The following is a 20,185-nucleotide window of genomic DNA, read 5'->3' on the forward strand; positions in this document are numbered from 1 at the left end:
AAGCTGACAGCAGTTGCTTGACCTCTCAATGGGTACTGTTTATGTTTTCAACTGTTATAGATGTCTCTATACTGTCAGATATTAAGATAATTTGAAACTAAATAGTAAAAGCTGGGGCTTTATTATTCGGGTTGCTATAACCAAAATATACTTCTAAGAATTCCTCTACGATTCTTACATAGTATAATTTACTCCAAACCCTGAAAACTACAAAATAACTGAGGCGAAGGCACTGGAAATCTTGTCTCAACCGCTTATAAAGGAAAGGCAAAATCAAAATTTTGGCCACTGAAGACCTTTCCACCAAGGCGCCTAAGAGTCTGTCACATGGCCCGTGCAACCCTTCCTAAAGTGCTACAAGATGGCGCCACGTCAAAGGTGCTAGACACAGGACGTTTCCAGAATTCCCATGCCCAGCTAAAAACCAGAGTTCTCTTCAAGAGCCTTCCTCCCTTAACATATCCGTCCTTTCTGGACCTAACTGTGCTGCTCTGAGTTCGCTGCTTTGTTCTTTCCGCCCAGCATCTCACAGTAGTTAAAGACAAGATGGCGGCCAGCGAGCCCAGAGTCCTAGCGGCGGAAGCAGCGCAACTCTAAACACTTCCCCCGGGGTCCCCAAACCGCTGGCCGTTAGTTCCACGGCTACGTCAGGCGGTGGATCGCAGCTGCGACTGCGCAGCCAGGCTACGCCGTAGCGGAATGACGTCTACGTTGCCGGGGCGGAGAGGAAAAGGCGTGACGCTTCTTGAGCATTCGATATCTCGCGAGAATTGAGCGTTGCTAGGAGACCTGGTTGGAGGGCGGGACCAGACTTGGCGGGGCGGAGCTGGGCGGGGCTTCAAGAACTGGCGGCGGAGCCTCGCGAAGGTTCCAGAGGCGTCGCGTGCGGAGGGCGGGCCGCCTAGTTGCGCCGGGTCGGTGTAGTTCGCTGCTGGCGCTGCGTCGCTCTCGGGTGCCGTGTTCTGCGTTTCCTGTCAGCTCCGGTGCACCGGTGCAACTCCGGCCTCGGGCCCGAACGCCACACCATGGCTTCCGTTTTGGAGGAGGTAGGGGTCGGCCTCGACCCTCCGGCCCGCGCCGCCCGGCGGCCGCGCCTTTCCCCGGGCTCGTGTCCTCAGCGCTGCCTCTGTCGCGGGCCCGCGGCCTCCACGCCGCCACCTGCCTGGGCCCCGTTCGCCCGGCCGCGGTTGGAAGGTCGGGGGTGTGTCAGGAGCCCCGCTGCTGGCGCGAGTCGTGCTAGGCTCCCGGGTGGGGTCCCCTCTCGTGTGCCTGAGGTCCTCTCGGCTCCCGGTGACCGGCTAGGGAACAGGAGTCTCCGTTAAATCAAAGCTCGCTGCAGAAGCTGGTAGCTCCGAGCAGAGGGCAATTGGGAGGAATTCCTGAGCTTCCACGACTAGCCGTGATATTTGGGGCCGCATTCATTCCACCGGGCAGTTATTCATTCTGTGTTATTTCTAAACGTCCAGGGCAGTGCTTACGACTCACTTTAGTCATTTATTTAGCAGCGCCGGTGGAGGACCTGCAGGCCTTGCACATGCTAGGCAAGCGCTCTACCAATCTTTATGTAATAAACGCATTAAAAAAATAATTGGAAATTTAATTGTAGGTAATGGTAGGAAATTGCGTGGGGTCTGTATTTTTAGGTCTGTAAACTATGAGCGTGGGAGACTTGACTTTTTTGGATCCTCAAGCTTTACTCAGCTACAAAATAGGAATGATTGAATTGCTCGTTTTCTGGTCTATATGAGTTTTAGGTATATTGTGTTCACAGAAGCGTTGGCTATCAGTTAATATTTGCTTTTCGGAAATTTCCCTCCTCACTTTGAAAAGCAAGACATGGACTTTAAAGGCAGAAAAGTGAAGTTATGTTAAAGTATTAACGTGGGTATCTTCCCACAAGTAAGTAGCCTCGAGCACCATGTGCTCACTTGGCGCCTAGAGCAGCTTAACAGTTGCTCACACAGGTAGTTTAGGAGTAACCCTCTCCAAAGCAAGGAACTCCACTTTAGATTTGGGGATATGCATATAAGGGCCCATTTTCCTTTCGGGACAAAATTCACCTTATTAAGTCACAGTCAGGTGCACAGTTCTATTGTGCAACCGTGTTATTTAGTTGCAGAATATGTTCATTCCTCAAAAAAATATATGAAGTGTTGGATAAGGCGCTAGCTGTACTGGTGCCTTGCATGTTCCAGTTCATGTGTGATCTATCAGTACACCTGTGAGTGATATATCAGTACAGCATTCCTTTTATGTTGAAAATACCCATTGTACAGATAGAGCGCACTCAGCTGTTGGCACACACATCTTTCTCCACTTTGACTACTCTGGATCTTTGTAAACAAGTTTTATGGGCATGTTTTTAGTCTATGCAGTTGCCAGATATTAACACAAGTCTTGGGACACTACCATTTCCACAAGAATTGCATAAAAGATAGTATTTCTCCATATACTCAATAGCATTTGTTATTTTCTTGGGTGTTTTGTTGTTCATACAATGCCACTGAGTGTGTGGTAAATCCATACCACCTTATGTATTTGTTGTGTGCCTCCCTAGATGTGATACGTCTTTGTGTGTGTACCTGGTGTCCAGTTGCATGTCTTTGGGGGGAAAGTTGGGTTCTTTCCCCATTTTGAGCATTTTGTTTGCGGAGGTGGACTCAATAAATAGTCCTGACTTGGACTTGGCATGGTCATCAGACTCAGAGATCCGCCAGCCGTTCCCTCCAAAGTGGTAGGACTAAAGGTGTGCTGCCAGGCCAAGCACGTTGGTTTTTGTTTTTTTTTTTCTTTTTCTTTTTTCTTTTTTTGTTTTTTCGAGACAGGGTTTCTCTGCAGCTGTTTTAGAGCCTGTCCTGGAACTAGCTCTTGTAGACCAGGCTGGCCTCGAACACAGAGATTCGCCTGCCTCTGCCTCCCAAGTGCTGGGATTAAAGGCGTGCGCCACCACCACCCGGCTAAGCACGTTGGTTTTAAGGCCCCTAGTGAACAACTAGGAAATAGATTCAAACGAAAATACATGTTCACAGATAGAAAAGAAATAAGTGTCAAGAAAGCAAGAAAAAGTGGGATAAAGTAGATAGAAAACTGCTTTATCATTTTCGGTCACCTTAAAGTTTGGATGCAGAACCTGCACTATTGTTGGTTTCAGGGCTGCAAATAGAAAAGCCAAACAATGATTCTTCTGGAAGACACTTCAGTTGATACCTTACTAAAGAGTACTTTAGAGCTAAAACTGGCCATGAAGAGGGCCTGGAAATTCTGCTATGCATCAGCTAGAAATAGGATTCCCATTACAGTCAAAAGCAAAACCTAGATTTGATGTCTCCTTTCTCTTAAGTAAATCCATATTCTGGGAGTATGTTCTTGCTTTACTTTTGATATTTAGAATCCACATGAATTTTGAAGCCACTGACATATTATTTTGAATGAAATGCCTTGAGTCTATATTCAAAAGATGAGTGCAGTGTTGGGTCTTGAGATTGTAGGCAGGAGCGTCACTGCTGTGCTTTTTAGAAACTGTTAGAAGTACAACAAGTAGATCATAAAGGCCGTAGAGTAATTGCCATTATAAAAAGAAGGCTAGCTAACTTTTTACTAATACCTAGCATTTAAAAGATTTAAATAGGATCATAATAAATTACATAATTTCCCCTTTCCTCCCTCCAATCTCCCATTTGCTCTCTTTCATTTTCATGGCTTCTTTTTTTCATTGTATGTACATGCTCAAGTCTGTCCTCTTCCTTGGGGAAGACTTTCTCATGCTCGCAGCCTCTCTTGTTTGCCCCTAGTTCTTTGTGTAGAGTTGAGACATCATGGTTTCCTTGTTCTTTTTGACATGCCTATTGTCCTTGTTCAGTTCATGTGTAGGCAGTCCTGCTGGTGAGACTTTTTGGGGGTGGGTGTAACTTCGGATATTTATAGGAGACAATCTCACAACAAACTCCCTGATTCTTTGGCTTGTCCAGTCTTGACCTCTTCCACACTTGCCTTAGGTCAGGGAGTTAGTTATGTTGTAGATATATCCATTGAGTCTTCAGACTCCACACCTCTGCATTTTGACTGTGGTTTTCTGTTATTCACTTTCAGTTGTAAATGGGTCATTTAAAGACTTTTAACATTAAGCCTTTTATTTAGTATGAAAGGTATTAAGTAAGGTTGTTTTTATGGTCAGGTTTCCTAGTACCAAGGCAGAAAATCTTAAGCATTTACTCACAGATACCAGATGATGTTTGGGGAAAATATTTAGCCCAATATTTGTGTGTGTGCATGCCTGCCTGTATATGCCACATGTGTGCAGGTGGCCATGGAGGGCATCAGATACCCTAGATGTGGAGTCTATGAGCTGTTGATGTTGGTGGTGGGAACTAAACAGCAACATGTGCTCTTAATTACTGAGCCATCTCTCCAGCCCCTGCCCATTGATTTTTCTAGCATTATCTTATGAAGTTCCACAGCATCATAAATGTCTGTCTAGAAACTAGAAGACTTATCTGATGTATTGGCAGACAAGGAAAGAACAGATTTGCAAAAACAATTTCCAAGAGTTATAAATAAGGGCCTAGATAGCCAAGGTTTTCTTTCTTGGTCTCAGATTCTAACCAAAATATCAACCCAACTGCTGAACAAGAGTTTTCTTAGAAGCAGAATAATTTTTTTACATTACATTATTTATTACAAGATCAGGAGGTCTTGACTGGTTGTTATGGATTCTCCTTTTCCCTGGATCCTGGATATTGATCTCGGTGTATCAGGCTTAGCAGTGCCCTGAGCCATCTTGCTGGTTCTATTTTATTTTTTATCTTTTGTCTTAAAAAATTCAAATCTGAGATAGGAAAATCATTGAAAACCAATCACTGAAAGTGTAGCCTTTGGTACCTCAGCGAAGTTGCCTTCACTTTTCCCAGTTAGATGGATTCTCCTATCTTTTACTATACTGTCAAATTCTCTAATATTTGATGCCTAGACTTGGTGTTACAAAGGATACCTATGAACGGGTTTTTTTTTTCTATTCTTGTATTTTTCTAAAACAGGCAGGTATTAGCCTACCAAACTGGAAAGTAAAGACAATCACTGATTAATGTTGTAGAAGGAGAATTGTCCTACACCAGATAAGATTTTTTCCCTGAATAAAAAGAAAGTCTGAGTTATTTTCAATTCATTGAACAAGAAGAAATAATTAAGTTTGCAACTCTGGTTTTTCGAGACAGGGTTTCCCTGTAGTTTCTAGAGCTTGTCCTGGAACTAGCTCTTGTAGACCAGGAAGTTTGCAACTCTTAAAAAATGAACTTATTTTGTTCTTCAGTCAGTTGGATTGGGTGGTAGGCCTTATTTGTCCTAACTTACTTCTACACCTTAACACAGTTGCAGAAGGACCTGGAAGAGGTCAAAGTGTTGCTGGAAAAGTGCACTAGGAAAAGAGTACATGACGCTCTTACAAGTGAAAAGTCCAAGATTGAGACAGAAATAAAGAACAAGATGCAGCAGAAATCACAGAAGAAACCAGAACTTGACAGTGAAAAGCCAGCTGCTGTGGTTGCTCCACTTACAACAGGATACACTGTGAAAATCAGTAATTATGGTAAGGCCCATTCCACTGCAACCTAGTGCTCTGCCCAGCAGAAGTAACTACCCCATAATATATTTGTGTTACATATACTTTTTGTATGTGGTTTTTGCTTTTTTTTAATGTTGACATTTGGTGTGGGTTAGATACTATTATATATATATATATATATAAATGGTGTTAGATACTATACTTATTGGGAGACCAAATTAACAGATTTATGGTGAAGAATTAGGATTTTTTTTAATCTATTTATTTATTTGGGCTTTTCCTTTTTATGTGTGAGACAGTTGCTTATAGCCCATGCTGGCCTTGAACTGTGTAACAGATTTATGGTGAAGAATTAGGATTTTTTTAAATATATTTATTTATTTGGGCTTTTCCTTTTTATGTGTGAGACAGTTGCTTATAGCCCATGCTGGCCTTGAACTGTGTAACAGATTTATGGTGAAGAATTAGGATTTTTTTAAATCTATTTATTTGGGCTTTTCCTTTTTGGTGTGAGACAGTTGCTTATATATAGCCCATGCTGGCCTTGAACTGTGGAGATCTTAATGCCTTTCCTCCTGAGTGCTGGGTCACAGTTGGGTGCTACCAGGCTACTTCTACTTTTATCTTGAGGCCAGGCATCTTGGTATGTCATCTAGACCGTTTTCCAGAGATCTTCCCACGTATGCCTCGCAAGTAGCTGGGAGCCTAGCTGTGCGCAATCATGGTGCTATGCTTAGGAACTGGAATCTTAAACTTACATTCTATGGCTTGAAAGGACTGGGATTGCATTTTTTTAGACTGGTAAGGGAAGTAGAAATAGTTATTGAATTAAACTATTGATGTTTAGCTTAGTGTATAATTGTTAATTTCCCAGAGACAGGATCTGAATATGTGGGCTAGGCTGCCGTGAACTCATTTTCATTGATGATGACTTTGAACTCCTGGTTCTCCTGCTTCTGTGTTGGGATTATAAGTGTGTGCCACCATGGCAAGATCTATCAGGTTTTAGATTGAGGACAAAATTATTTAACAAAACAGGTAAATAAGCTAATCTTTGTGTATTTGCTGGGCATAATGGCCCATGGTAGGAAGATTGTAAATTTGAGACCAGCTTTGGCAGTTTAGATCTTTCTCAAAACAGAAAAGAAATCTTAGTGGTAGAGGCCTGCCCAAGGTTAAGGGTTAAGACTCTGGTGAGGAATTTTTAATTTTTTTTTAAAGAAAGATTTTAGTTTTGCTCTGATGAAGAAAAGGATCATGGGCTTTGCATTGAGAAACTGATTTTACTTTGATCCACTTGTTGGGTGCCTATCTTCAGGAATAGTACTGTTTTGAGACATAGCTTCTCTGTACTGGGATTTTTTTTAATGATTGCTTTTTAGTTTTTATGTGCATTGGTGTTTTGTCTGCATGTATGTCTATATGAGGGTGTCATATCCCCTGGAACAGGAGTTACAGACAGTTGCCATCTATCTATCCACTCATCTTAAGAATTTTTTTTCATGTCTCTGTTAGTGGAGTAACAGGAAAACTCCGTTACTGAGTTTTATTTTCTAAATTTCATTTATGTGTACGGGTGTTTTGTTTGAATGCATGTCTGCATCACCTGCATGCCACAGAGTCTAGAAGAGAGTGTGATGCCCTGGGACTAGAGTTGCCAATGCTTTGAGCTGCCATGCTGGTGCTGGGCTTTGAACTCAGGCTCTCTGGGGAGAACAGCCAGTGCTTTTATCTGCTGAGCCATCTTTCAGCTCCTACAACTGAGTTTTGTGATACGCCATGTTGTATAGATAGCTTCAGACATGCCTGTTCCATCTTTGTTTTGCTAGGATGGGATCAATCAGATAAGTTTGTGAAAATCTACATTACCTTAACTGGAGTTCATCAGGTTCCCACTGAGAATGTGCAGGTACACTTCACAGAAAGGTGAGTTCTTGTTACTTGGAAGTACAGCAGTCATTGCCTTATCATAGTAATCTTGTCTTCTGTATGGCTCCAAATTTCTGCTACAACTTAAGAGTTATCTATACTCTAAAGAAGTAGAACAACCAAGTCTATGTACTAATCCAGCGGTTCTCAACCTGTGGGTCACTCTTTGGAAGGTCAAATGATCCTTTCACAGGTTGCATACCAAATATTCCACATATATTTTTATTGTGATTCCTAATATTAGCAAAATTACAGTAATGAGGTAGCAACAAAAATAATTTTGTGGTTTGGGGTAACCACATCATGAGGTATTAAAGGGTTACAGTGTTAAGAAGGTTGAGAACCGCAGAGTGCCTGTCATAGAACCAGAAAGATAATGCATTTCCTGTTGTATTGTATAGGTCATTTGATCTTTTGGTAAAAAATCTCAATGGCAAGAATTACTCTATGATTGTGAATAATCTTTTGAAACCCATCTCCGTGGAAAGCAGTTCCAAAAAAGTAAGTATGGGGGGGGGGGGGTAGAAGGGAGTGTTAAAGCATTATAAAAATTTCATTAAATTGAATCTCACTGGCTTAGGAAAGAGATGAACTAAAACTTTTCTGCTGTATGTGGTACCAGTAAAGTGCAGTCCTTTTGAAGAAAGTTTACCAGTTCATTGTAGAATATATTATTCTAAGAAAATTATTAAAATTAAGTAGAAATGTTTTAGGTTAGTAGTTGTGACCCCCTGGCAGTTCTTTGTCTTATTTTGCCCATTTGTACAGCAGGTAATTTCAAGTAGGAATGGTATACTGATAAATAAGTAGGAAGTACTAACACAAATAGTATAGTATTAGGTACATTATATGTAAATTTGTGGTGCATATAAGGATCTCTGAGTACTTAATTTAATTGTTGAGGTAATAAAAAACAGGGAAGTTTTCATTAAAAACAAAACCTGTGCTTATAGTTTTTAGACTCATACAATCCCTCTTTTCTTACCAATTCAAAAAGTGATGTTTAATATATCAGATATGTATAGACATGTAATTCTTCCATGTTATGTATTTGCTTAAAGGCAGTAATAAAAGCAATGTGTTAAGTAGCCAGTTCTCACCGCTGTAGCTCATTTGTTAGCATCAAAGAGTTAACTGACCATTGAGTTCAAAGTTGTTTCCCTTCGGACACTTTACCCTCTATTTTTCCTTAAATCACCAAGATTCACCCAGTCCGTTCATCACAGCACAACTGTTTAATTTAGGAACTGTTGTTTCTGCTGTGCTGCTGTCTATGGTGTCCTCCTTTTAGTTCTTACATTTCTCTTACTTCACATTTTGTCCCAGAGAAGCCCCTCTAAGATGTTCTTTCCATACTTCCATTAACATTTAACATTCTCGTTTGTGAGCGTGTATGTGTACATACACGTACACATGTGTGTGTGTATGTATATATATATGTACACACACCATGATGCATATATGGAGATGAGAAGATCAGTCCTTACTTTCTATTTTGTTTGGGACAGTCTCGTGTTGGTTCAACACTATATGCACCAGGCTACCTGGCCCACAAGCTTCTTGGATTTCCTGTCTCCATCTCACCAAGGAGTGCTGGGACTACACTTATATGTGACCATTCCTGGCTTTTTTACCTCGGTTCTGGATATCTAAATTCTGGTCCTCACGTTTGCATGACATGCTGTCATGAAACACCAAGACCAAAAGTAACATGTCCATATCATAGTCAGTCATGAAGGGAACTCAAGGCAGGAGTAGAAGCTGAGGCCAGGGAGTAAGCAACCTGGCTTGTTCTTTGAGGCTTGCTCAGCCTTCTTTTTTATGCAACCCAAGACTACCTGCACAGGTGTTACACTCTCTGTCAATCAAGAAAATGCCCTACAAACTTGCCAATGGGCCATTTGATGGAGGCATTTTCTCAATTGAGGTTCCTCTTTCTAGATACCTCAGCTTGTCAAGTTGACACACTAAATATGCACATATGCACGTAAGTTTTACCTACTGAACATAGGTAGGCTCAGCCTGAGAGACTTTCCAAATAGGGTCTCAGGTAGCCCAGACCCATTCCACAAAGAAGGTAAACATGACCTGGAACTGATAATTCTGTCTCTGACCCTGCTGGAGTTACAAGTGAGACAATGCCCTGTTTTATGTGATAGTAGGAATCAGACCTAGGGCTTCATGAATTCTGAGCAAGCCTCTACCTGAACCATATCCTCAACCCTGTCTTCGGGTCTTGATGGCATTAGCATTGAAGGTATTTGGGTTTCCACTTGTTTGTATTCCAGCCTATAATAGCATCAAGAATGAGTGTTAACATACTAAGCATTTAATTGGGTAAATTAGCATTTTGTAAATATGTATGCTTACAAGCTCCCACTCCTTTTCTTCCAGGTCAAGACTGATACAGTTATCATCTTATGTAGAAAGAAAGCAGAAAACACACGATGGGACTACTTAACTCAGGTGGAAAAAGAATGCAAAGAGAAAGAGTAAGTTTAATAATTATACTACTTTTATCTGGGGTTATGGTTTCACTTTATGGATCATAGTTGTACAAGCAAATTGTTTATCTACTGATGACTTCTGGTCAGCCTGTTTATATCTGCTTTCAACTATCGGAACCTTTCTATTTTGAGACGGGGTCTCTATAGTATGTAGTTTGGGTCTCCTAGAACTTACCAGGCTAGCCTTGAACTAACAAGAGACCCACCTGCCTCTGCCTTCTGAGTGTTGGGATTAAAGCTGTGCACTACTATGCCCAGCCTGTTAAGAGTCTATTTGAGGGGGCAAGGGCCAGTTTAAGACAATTATTGTATCGTTTGTTCTTTAGCATTATTTTATTCCTGGGCATATTGGTGTGTCTGTAGATACTTTGGCCTTGATCGTAAATAATTCTGCTCTAGGAATTTCAAGAAGAGTTCAGCTACCCAAATCTTGATTCTTCAGGTGTCTCTTAGGAGTAGTGTAGTTGGTTTCACTATCATTGGTTTTATGTGACAAGGATACTTTTTCTTTTTTTTTTTTTAAAGTTCTGTTGTGTGGCTCAAAACTCTTTTGTCTCCCAAGTAATGAGAGTATATGCATTTACTATCACATCCAGATTTACTTTTATACTCCTATTTTATCAGATGACTTCCACTTGGATCCGTTTTAAGTTTGTTCCTATAATTGGCAGTGCCTGTACCAACTCAGTTACTCATCTTTGTCATTCCTCCTTTGGTAGCCAGAATGCATTTGGGAAGTGGTAGGCTAGAGTTAGGAATATTTGACTACTTGTGTGGGTTGATTTAAGCCTGAGCTTAAATAATGAGACCTATTTCAAAAAGTAAATGTAAACCTCATTGGCTCTGTTTGGACATTCATTGAACTAGAATTGTTTACTACATTAATAAAGGCTATAGCCTCAACACAAGGCCCAAATCCATGGATTTCAAGTTTAGTGGTTTTTCTAATTAAAATGCATTAGTTTTCCTTCTGTATCCATACCGTAATGTTGTAGTGTTTTCCTCAGTGGTTTTTTTTTTTTTAATGTGAAGAAACATGCTTGTAAAAAATCAACAAATTAGAAGACCTATTATTCACACTTACATATTTTCTTCTGAAATTTCACTGCCACATGGTTAGTCCTTGCCATTTGGTGCTCTCTCCTTTGTGTGCTATGCATATGTGGGTATGCACTTTGACCAGGACAAACCTAGGTATGCTGTTGTTGTATACTCCAGCATCCCTTCTCTACTCTTCTACTTCCTACCAGTTAAAATCGAAGAATGTCTTTCCATGCTTCAATTTTTCAATGTTTTCTTTTTCACAGAAAGCCTTCCTACGATGCTGAAACAGATCCTAGTGAGGGATTAATGAACGTTCTAAAGAAAATTTATGAAGATGGAGATGATGACATGAAGCGAACCATTAATAAAGCATGGGTGGAATCTAGAGAGAAGCAGGCCAGAGAAGACACAGAATTTTGAGACTTAAGTCCTTTGGGAACTGTGTTGTGGAATGCTCATGTTTCCAGTAAGGGAATATTGTTGAACTGCACATAAAATTTGACAGATAACTATTTACACAGCCTTCTAAGTAAAAACAGCAAATTCTCCATTTCTTACTGGAGGATTTGATTTAAATAAAATACTTATTAAACGTTCTCCATTAGCATCCTAGTCATTTTGTTTAAGAAAAGGTTATATGGTATTCCTTACTGTAATGTAAGAAGGAAATCTTACATAATGAAAATGTTACTTTTGTTCTGGCTGAGACAAAAAAATATTTGCCTATCTGAAACTGACATCATCTCCCACTAAAGTAAAAATAAAACCAAAATTCTTGCATAAGATGCAAATTTGTACACAAACTTGCAAGTTACTATAGGCCTGTTCCCGCTATTACCAGCTTAAGCAGTGTGTGTGCCACGCGTTACCATGTACTACTAATTAAGTATATTTATGCATATAAAATCAAAAAAACACAAATGACAAAAAATAGACAAACATGTTGGTAAGTACTGTCGTGGACCAGATGGCTTATAAAAATATAACCACGATGCAAAAGTTTAAAAATTAATCTATTCCTTTGTTCAATAAAGTTGAAGCTTTACGTAAAAGATGAGTTTTGCTATCTATTTTGTAGTATATTTGAAAAGTTAGGCTGTCACTGCGTCTACTGTATGACATTCTGACAGCAAAAGGGACTGGATTGGTGACTATGCTGTGTAAACGTTAAGCTCCACCACCAAAAAGAAAGCAATTAGATGCCTAGAAGGAAAGACAAGTAGAACCACTACAACTATAAATAAGAATTAAGCAAAAGTCAGAACTTACATAGAAATAAGAAAAGAGGAGTTGGGGGCTGGTGAGATAGCTCAGAGCACTGAATGCTCTTCCAGAGGTCCTGAGTTCAATTCCCAGCAACTACATGGTGGTTCACAACCATCTATAAGATCTGGTACCCTCTTCTTGCCTGTAGGCATACATGCAGACAGAACACTGTGTGCATAATAAATTTTTTTTTTTTTTAAGAAAATAGGAGTTGGGAGAAATATTTTCTTTTGACTGGGATAACCACTGGTAAGTGCTCTAATAAGCAACCCTAATGAAAGTCATTGGGTCACCAAAACCAAAGGGAAGAAGAGGATCAGTGGATCTGGACAAGAGAAGATAGTGAGAGGTATGACTAGCTCAAACCATTATGTTTGCTATGCATGCTACTTTTTTGTTTACCCTGTTCCAAAAAGGTACTAAGAAAAACTATACTACCCTTAACTTACATTGGGGAAACCAATAGTTTCTATTTAAGAACATACTAGAAAATGCATAGATGGGAAAAGAATGAAAAGGTTAGCTCAAATTGTTAGTATCTGTTGTAATTAAATATTTTGGTTTTTCAGGACAGGATTTCTCTGTTTAGCCCTGGCAGGCCTAGAATTTACATAGACCTGCCTGCCTCCTGCGAGCTCGTATTGGGATTAAAGGTGTGTGCTGCCACCACCTGGCTAGAGTCTATCTTAATTTGAAAAGCTAGGGATTGTGGAGCTGGAGCTACCTGGGGTTGGAAACTGAACTGTGGTTCTCGGTGAGTGCTGTTCATGCTGAGCCCTCTCCCATCTCTAGAAATGTGGGGGGCTGGAGGGATGGCTCAGTAGAGAATACTTACTGTTCTCCAGGGGGCCAGAGTTCAGTTCCTAGCACCCTACCCACATTGGACAGCTCATAACCACTTGTAATTCACCTCCCAGGGGAATCCAGCACCTCTGGCAGCCTCAGACAACTACACTGACATGTAAATACCCACACATGTACACATAATTGAAAAATAATAAAAATAACCTTTAAAAACCGACTCAATGTCACCAGCTTGTTTACTTTTATCACAATATATAAAAATTCCAGTATATTACTAGTACCACTAATTGTGGCATGATACTTAGAAACCATCTCAGTGATGGACAAATGAAAATATTCTAAAGATGATTAAGAATAACTAATACTAATTTCAATGTGCATACTACTGTTTAAATAGTTGTCTCCAAATGCATACTGAAATTTAACACCCAGTCCATGGTATTAAAGAGTTGGGGCCTTCAGGAAGTAAGGCTGGCCATAGCTTCATGAAGGAGGTCAGTGCCCTAGGAGCTCCTGGAGGACTGCGTTCATCCCTTTTGCATCCTCTGATGTCAAGCTCTTATTAACCACCAAATAGATTGGCCCTTTGATCAGGACTTGCTACTCTCCAGAATGGTGAGAAATGTTTCTATGAATTACATAGCAGAAATGGACCGAAGTTAAGTCCTGTTAATATTTGTTCCCAATTCTTTGTACACATAATTCCAAATTTTTTTCTGTTCCATAATTGTTAATAGGAATTGTTAATAGGGATAGTTCTCTACAAGGAAAGAAGCTGCTAGAGTAGACAGAATTAGAAAATAACTACAATCCTTAACAAGATCAGGGTAACAGTCATCAGTAAAATATGTAAGCCACTGGCAAAGGTGAGCTTTAACTGCAAAGATCAGGCTATCCCTATCTGAACTCACTGATTAAGCATTAAAAGTTGGACAATTAGGAGCTAGAGATGGCTCAATGGTTAAGAACACAGGCTACTCTTCCAGGGGATTGGAGTTTAATTCCCAACTGTTTATAATTTGGGATCCAATTCCCTCATCTGGCCTCTGAGTACCAGGCACACATGGAGCACAGAATTACATGCAGATGAAACAAAAAACTACTTGGCAGTTCTCTTATTCACTGTCACACAAAGGTGACACTAAATATAATCTAAAATATCCTCTTTAGTTCTCCATCTATTATTCCAAAAGTGATAGTAACTGTAGGCCAAGGAAACTAGCCTAGGCTACAATGCCACAGAAAAGCAACTTGTCAATTAGAAGGAATGTCTATAACAGTGTTTTGTCAAATCACTATTAAACTACATTATTTTGTTAGTAAACGTCAAACTTGAAGGAAAACAACATACTTGCGCAGAAAATATTTTTATTCCAGTCTTATGCCTTGTATGGGAGTAATATGCCTATTGTAAAGTCAAGAGGAAAGATGTTTCAATGACAGAAATCATACTTCTTCATTTAAAAATCTAAAAGTAATTTAACTGCAGACAGTATCAGGTAGGTTAAACATATCAGACCCTATAAAAACTAGGGTTTAGTCTATTAGTAAAGTCTCTTTTGCCAGGATTGGCTTCCTGGGCAGCTGAGTAGGCTCTGAAACTGATTTACCATATTGCTCGCTGAATTCCAGAAAGTAGCCCATGGTCAGCTAAGTGGCGGAAGACAATGCGACTAAGTCTCCAGCGACGCTTTACACCACGTGGACGAGACGTCATAACACACCGATTTCTGATTCTCACAGGACAGCTATCCCGTGGAAGGGCAGCAATCTCTTCACTAGCTATTTCCTAGGGAAAAATCATAATAGATCACAACTCAGTGCCTAAAGCAAATGAAGGATGGGCTAGAATCTTAGGCAAACACTGGATGTGATAGTAAGCCTTAACTTGAGTAAGAACAAACCAGAAATGCTTGATGTTTTTCCAAGATGATTTTAAAGATTAAAACAAGAACCCAGAGATCATAATGACAAAGTTCAGTGTATGTTTATAAACAACATACACTGAGTAGCCAGCACTGATTTATAAAATGACACTATCAGCACCTAAAGGCTTTATCTGTGTGTCTCCCTTCTTGGGGCACTGGCTAAAGCTAGCAGGTTCACTAACACAGTAAGGTCACATTTCCCTGTTGTAGACTGTATGTAATATGCTCATATGACCTCTTTCTATTCATTTTTTGGCTTTTTTATTCAACAATATGCTTGGGAGATCACCCACACTGTTCCATGTGTCATTAATATGCTTAGTCTCCTTGGTGTTAGTTTTGTTGAGTATGCTGGAATTCCATTATCTTTTTGTTTTGTTTTGGGTTTTTGAGACAGGGTTTCTCTGTGTTGCTTTGGAACCTGTCCTGGAACTAGCTCTTGTAGACCAGGCTGGCCTCAAACTCACAGAGATCCGCCTGCTTCTGCCTCCCGAATGCTGGGATTAAAGGTGTGCACTACCACTGCCCGGCTCCATTATCTAATCTATAGCAGGTGGAAACCTGAGTAGCATGCAGTGTTGAGCTATTGTGAATAGTGCTGCTCCATACATCCATGTTCAAGTCATTTAGAAGGAAATATGTGATGCATTTATTGTCCCCAAAGAGACACATAATAATTTTTTGAAGTACAAAAGTTTGAAACCTCTGAGCTGATGAAACAGTAGGAAAGACCATGGTTTGAAACTAGTAAAAAGTTGAATCACCAAGAGCCTCAAAGTCTTAAGATTCTGACTATTACAGAAATAAATGTGATAAAGATTTACATGAAAAAAATATTTGCAATGTCCATAAACCTTGTACAAGTAATGTCTATAAAATCAGTAAGTGATTGAGAGGATAAAGTATGGCAGATTAAGCTCAGGATGTCAGTAAAAATCTTACATAAAAGAGTATTGCTGGGTAGTGATGGTGCACTCAGGAGGCAGAGGCAGACAGATTTCTGTGAGCTCAAAGTCAGCCTGGTCTACAGAGCAAGTTCCAAGGCAGCTAGGGCTGTTACACAGAGAAACCCTGTTTGACAAAAACAAAAACAAGAAAAAGAAAAAAAGAAAGAAAAGAAAATAATATGTATATTCATACCACTTTGTCAGATGTATTAGCACATACCACTGACCCTGTGATACATTGTGGGAGACATGAAAAAGTACACTAACATTTAAAAAAAAAAAAAACAAAAATTGCAATGATACCTGGGAAAACCATTAAATAACTGAGCATTCAAAAGTCCTGATGTCCAAAAGCTTATACTCATTGACATTATAAAATATGTGGACACTTACATAAAACAACACAAGGTCAACACAGTAAGTGCTATAGAAGAACGTGCACTTATCTACGCATACCATTCTCTGTCCTCAAAAAATGTAAGGTAGTTTACAAATGGTACTGGGACAAGGATAATGAAAGCAGAAAAGAAAGCTGGGAAAGCCTGCTGGAAATGGAATATACATTTAACAGATCAGATGGCCCTGATCAGTTTGGATGGCTCAGTTTCTATACTGCTACTGCTAGTACTAATACTAGAGGCATTTCTTCTGGTGTGTGTGGGGGGAAGGGAAGTATTCTTCATAAATAGCGTACTCATTAACCCTGTGGCTTAATAAACAATTTGTATATATTTAATTATTATAAACTGGCACATGTATATTATGAGATGATTACCACAATCAAGCTAATCAATGTCATTTGGCTCACATATTTTGTGTGTGTATATCTGTCTACTATTAGCAAATTTCAAGCGAAGAATATAGTATTTACTGACTACTATGCTATATTTTAGATAGCATTTATTCACCTTAATACCCCAAGTGTATACCCGTTTACCAACTGAGCTTGAACCCTGCTGACCCCCAGTTCTTGGTAGTCACCATTCTACTCTCTGCTTCCATGATCAACGCTGTCTTGCGCTGAGCTGCCCAAGGCCCTCTTCTTTACTGCCTTAAGTGGATATTCCACTGTAGTAAAAGCTCCAACAGAATGGCCATGGGAATTCAGTTTTCTGGTCTTTAACTTAAACCAGATGAGATTTAAAGACAATAAACAGCCACGTTTAATCCCAGAGATCAGGAAGCAGAGGCAGGCAGAGCTCTAAGTTTGAGGTCAGCCTGGCCTACAGATCAAGTTCCAGGACAGCCAGAAATACAGAGAATTCCTGCTTCTAAGAACTGAAGTAGGGGAGAGGGGGGAGAATACATAACAAAGACTAAATCATTTTGTCAGTTTATATAAATGTTTTATTTTGTTTCCATGAACTTTCAATAAGGTAAGTAGCCTTGAGTTTCTAATTTCCTACAAGCCTCTTCAGTACATGTACTCTGTCACCACTTAAGCGTAAAACCGTATGATGCAGGAGACCAAACAGGGTTGATGCCTTTTATTTAGCCAGACGTATATGACAAGAAAGGAAGGCTAAATGGGAGACCACCTAACCATGGACATGGAAGGGGCATGAATTCAGGAGGGTAAGTCCTGAGGAAGAACCACATGCCATGTGTTTAGCACACAGCCCATGCATTAGAAATGCCTCCAAATGCCTTGATGTTTCAAAGACAGGGATGAAGCTGGGAGACCTTTTGTCAGAACTTTCAGTTTCTATGTGGTCACCACTCACTAGTACTCTCTAGGGACTGTATAATGAAATAGCTGAAGAACCAAGAAGGAGTAAACAGCTGTTCTTTATCCTAAACTTACCAAAGTTGGTTTTAAGGCTGTTCATGTTGACTTGAGTATTTGATCTTATTTTCCAGAAATTACATTAATCCTAAGTTGCAGTAAAATAGCATCGAAAAGAATCTGAAATGTCAATTAATGATTTTTTGAAAGAAAGGGACTCAACTGGCTAACCTGAAGGTCTTTAGGCAAAATGGTGTTCTTTCTGAGCGAATTGATCCGAAGCCTCTCATCTGCATATTCATAAGCCATTTTCCGTCTCTTCACATCACGCACCATTTTCCAATCTACATAGTAACTTCGAACTTGACTTGACACTGATGGAGGAATCACCTGAAAGACAGAGACAAGGACCATGGGTACTGCAAGTGTTTTTCCATGTAAATTTCCTTCAGTTACTGCTTATGACTTTTAGCGATGAAAGAAATTACATGTGTTTGACACATATGCAGGCACATGTGTGATTATGCATGGATGGGCATGTGTGTGGAGGTCAGAGGACAAATTTGTGCATCAGTTCTGTAGATGTGTGCGTGTGTATGGGCATATACATGGAGGTCAGAGGACAACTTTCATGAGTCAGTTCTCTCCACCACATGGGCCTTTGGATTGACCTAGATAGGCTCGGTAGCAAGAATTTTGCCCACTGAGCCAGCTCATCAGACCAAGATTTAATATTAAAAAAAACCCAAAAACCTGACTTATTACATTTATTTGTGTGTGCACGTGCATACAGCACATGGAAATCCGAGGGCAATTTGGAGGAGTGTTCTTCTTTCTTAAATCACTGTCCCCTACACCCACACCCTCAAGTTCTGATGATGTCAAAGTTCCTTAGTTATATATAAAATCAGAGGCAATCTGAAGAGAATTTCCAAACTTCCACTACCATACCTGTCCATTCAGCAGCATTTGTACTACACTCTACACCCTTCTCCTGTGTCAACTCTCTGCTTACAGCGGCCACTAACCATGGATATGGCTGTTAGCAGCACAACTGGTGACCTAACTCTGGATAGTATTTCACTTAAAATTTCAAATATCAAGCGACTTTGTTTTTGAAACAACTGCATTTCCACTATGGTGCAAAATTTAGCATCCCAACTGCAATGTGCTTTAAGTTTAAGATGCAAATAAGATTTTGAAAACCTACTTCCAACAGAGAAATGTAAATGTCTCATAATGGCTTGTTAAAATATGAGATACCTGACCAAAACTAGCTACCAAAATTAACTCCACCTACTTTTAACTTCAATGTAAATAGTAGAAAAACTGTAAATCACCCTGGGGTTGGCATTACATTTCTATTGAACAAAACTTTTCTGTACATGACCTGTCTTCGTTCCTGAGATCAAATTTCATTCACAAGACCCTATGACACCTCCTGCTTGCAAAAAGGCAGAACTCCAGCGAGTCTTCCCTGTCCTATCATCAATGTTTCCCACTCTAGAGGATCTCCCTCTACAACATTGTTGCTTATATTTAATGGTATCTTTCTAATACGATGCTGCTTCTTTTATGGTAAACAACAACTCAGGTCTCCCGCTGGTTGATAGCTCTGTCTAGTAAAACTGTCTCCAAGACTTCTCCAATTTCCTTTGCCATTTTCCCCCAGTTTCTATCCGCATCACAACACTGCCACTCCTCAAACCTACAGCTAATTCCAGCCCTTTCTTTAATTAACTTTTCAGTTTTAGCGGAATGGCTTGCTCTCTACTCGAAATTCTGTCACCACCTGCTTCCAAGCCACCACACTCTCTGGTTGTCCTCCCTGAGAGCCAACTCCCTTCCATTTACACGCAGTTCTTTACACCCGGAGTCAAGCTCTTAGCTTTCCAATCACGGCCCCCGTTTACCCCTTAGGCCTCTCCTAACCAAGCCGGAAGGAGAAAGCGGATGGAAGGAGCCCTGGGATTGGTTTTTCCGGGCGCATTACTGCTGACAGGTACAAGGGAACCCACGGGACACGGCGCTCAGGGGTGAGAAGGGAGCTGGCGAGAAAGGCAAACGCCTGACCTGCCGGAAAGTGCGCAGCAGCGAGCCCAGCACGGACGCAGCCATGTTGCCCGACTCAGCAGCCAACCAACCGCCGCGTTACGACGCCGGAAACAGATTGGGCGAGGGGTGGGGCCTGTGTCTCAAAGGGCGGCCCCGGGGCGGGATTTAGCCTATAAGGAGGGCGGGACTAGGTACGGGATTTGCGCTCTCGCGGTATTTCACGGAACCTGGGCAAATCACCCACTCGGCCCGCCCACTCTGGCAGTGGTGGTGCAGTGAGGCTGCGCGTCCTCGGTCTCTCCTTCAAGGGTTCGGGCCGTTGCGGCTCCGCCCAACCTGCTCGTGTAAGCGGAAAGCACAAGTGGCACGTGTTATATCTCTGCTGTAATGGTGATGGAGATGATGATGGCAGTGGCGCTGGT

At 40.7% G+C, this 20,185-nt stretch overlaps 2 protein-coding genes across 2 annotated transcripts; one reads left to right on the forward strand and one right to left on the reverse strand.

The window, feature by feature from the left end:
- Positions 1–865: 865 nt before the first annotated feature.
- On the forward strand, positions 866–11,633 carry LOC119828125 (calcyclin binding protein). The gene is made up of 6 exons (XM_038350198.2): positions 866–1,046; positions 5,365–5,581; positions 7,387–7,483; positions 7,888–7,987; positions 9,881–9,978; positions 11,301–11,633. The coding sequence occupies exons 1-6, from the start codon at positions 1,026–1,028 to the stop codon at positions 11,455–11,457; spliced, it is 690 nt and encodes a 229-aa protein (XP_038206126.1). The 5' UTR covers positions 866–1,025; the 3' UTR covers positions 11,458–11,633.
- Positions 11,634–14,458: 2,825 nt separating this feature from the next.
- On the reverse strand, positions 14,459–19,889 carry Mrps14 (mitochondrial ribosomal protein S14). Its single transcript, XM_038349421.1, has 3 exons — positions 19,782–19,889; positions 17,940–18,098; positions 14,459–14,896 (listed from the first exon to the last, which is right to left on the reverse strand). Exons 1-3 carry the CDS (start codon positions 19,824–19,826, stop codon positions 14,714–14,716), a joined length of 387 nt encoding a protein of 128 aa, XP_038205349.1. The 5' UTR covers positions 19,827–19,889; the 3' UTR covers positions 14,459–14,713.
- Positions 19,890–20,185: the final 296 nt, after the last annotated feature.

Source organism: Arvicola amphibius, chromosome 12 (assembly GCF_903992535.2).
Source record: "Arvicola amphibius chromosome 12, mArvAmp1.2, whole genome shotgun sequence".
NCBI lineage: Eukaryota > Metazoa > Chordata > Mammalia > Rodentia > Cricetidae > Arvicola > Arvicola amphibius.

What these genes read in the sequence shown, in the direction of transcription:
- Mrps14 (XM_038349421.1), bottom strand. Translation starts at nt 19,826, where the DNA reads ATGGCTGCGTCCGTGCTGGGCTCGCTGCTGCGCACTTTCCGGCAG. An exon ending in TGCTGCGCACTTTCCGGCAG is followed by an intron (nt 18,099 to 19,781) that starts GTCAGGCGTTTG and finishes TCTGTCTTTCAG; the next exon opens with GTGATTCCTCCATCAGTGTC. An exon ending in TTTTGCCTAAAGACCTTCAG is followed by an intron (nt 14,897 to 17,939) that starts GTTAGCCAGTTG and finishes ATTTTTCCCTAG; the next exon opens with GAAATAGCTAGTGAAGAGAT.
- LOC119828125 (XM_038350198.2), top strand. Translation starts at nt 1,026, where the DNA reads ATGGCTTCCGTTTTGGAGGAG. An exon ending in TGGAAAGCAGTTCCAAAAAA is followed by an intron (nt 7,988 to 9,880) that starts GTAAGTATGGGG and finishes CTTTTCTTCCAG; the next exon opens with GTCAAGACTGATACAGTTAT. An exon ending in AAAGAATGCAAAGAGAAAGA is followed by an intron (nt 9,979 to 11,300) that starts GTAAGTTTAATA and finishes TCTTTTTCACAG; the next exon opens with AAAGCCTTCCTACGATGCTG.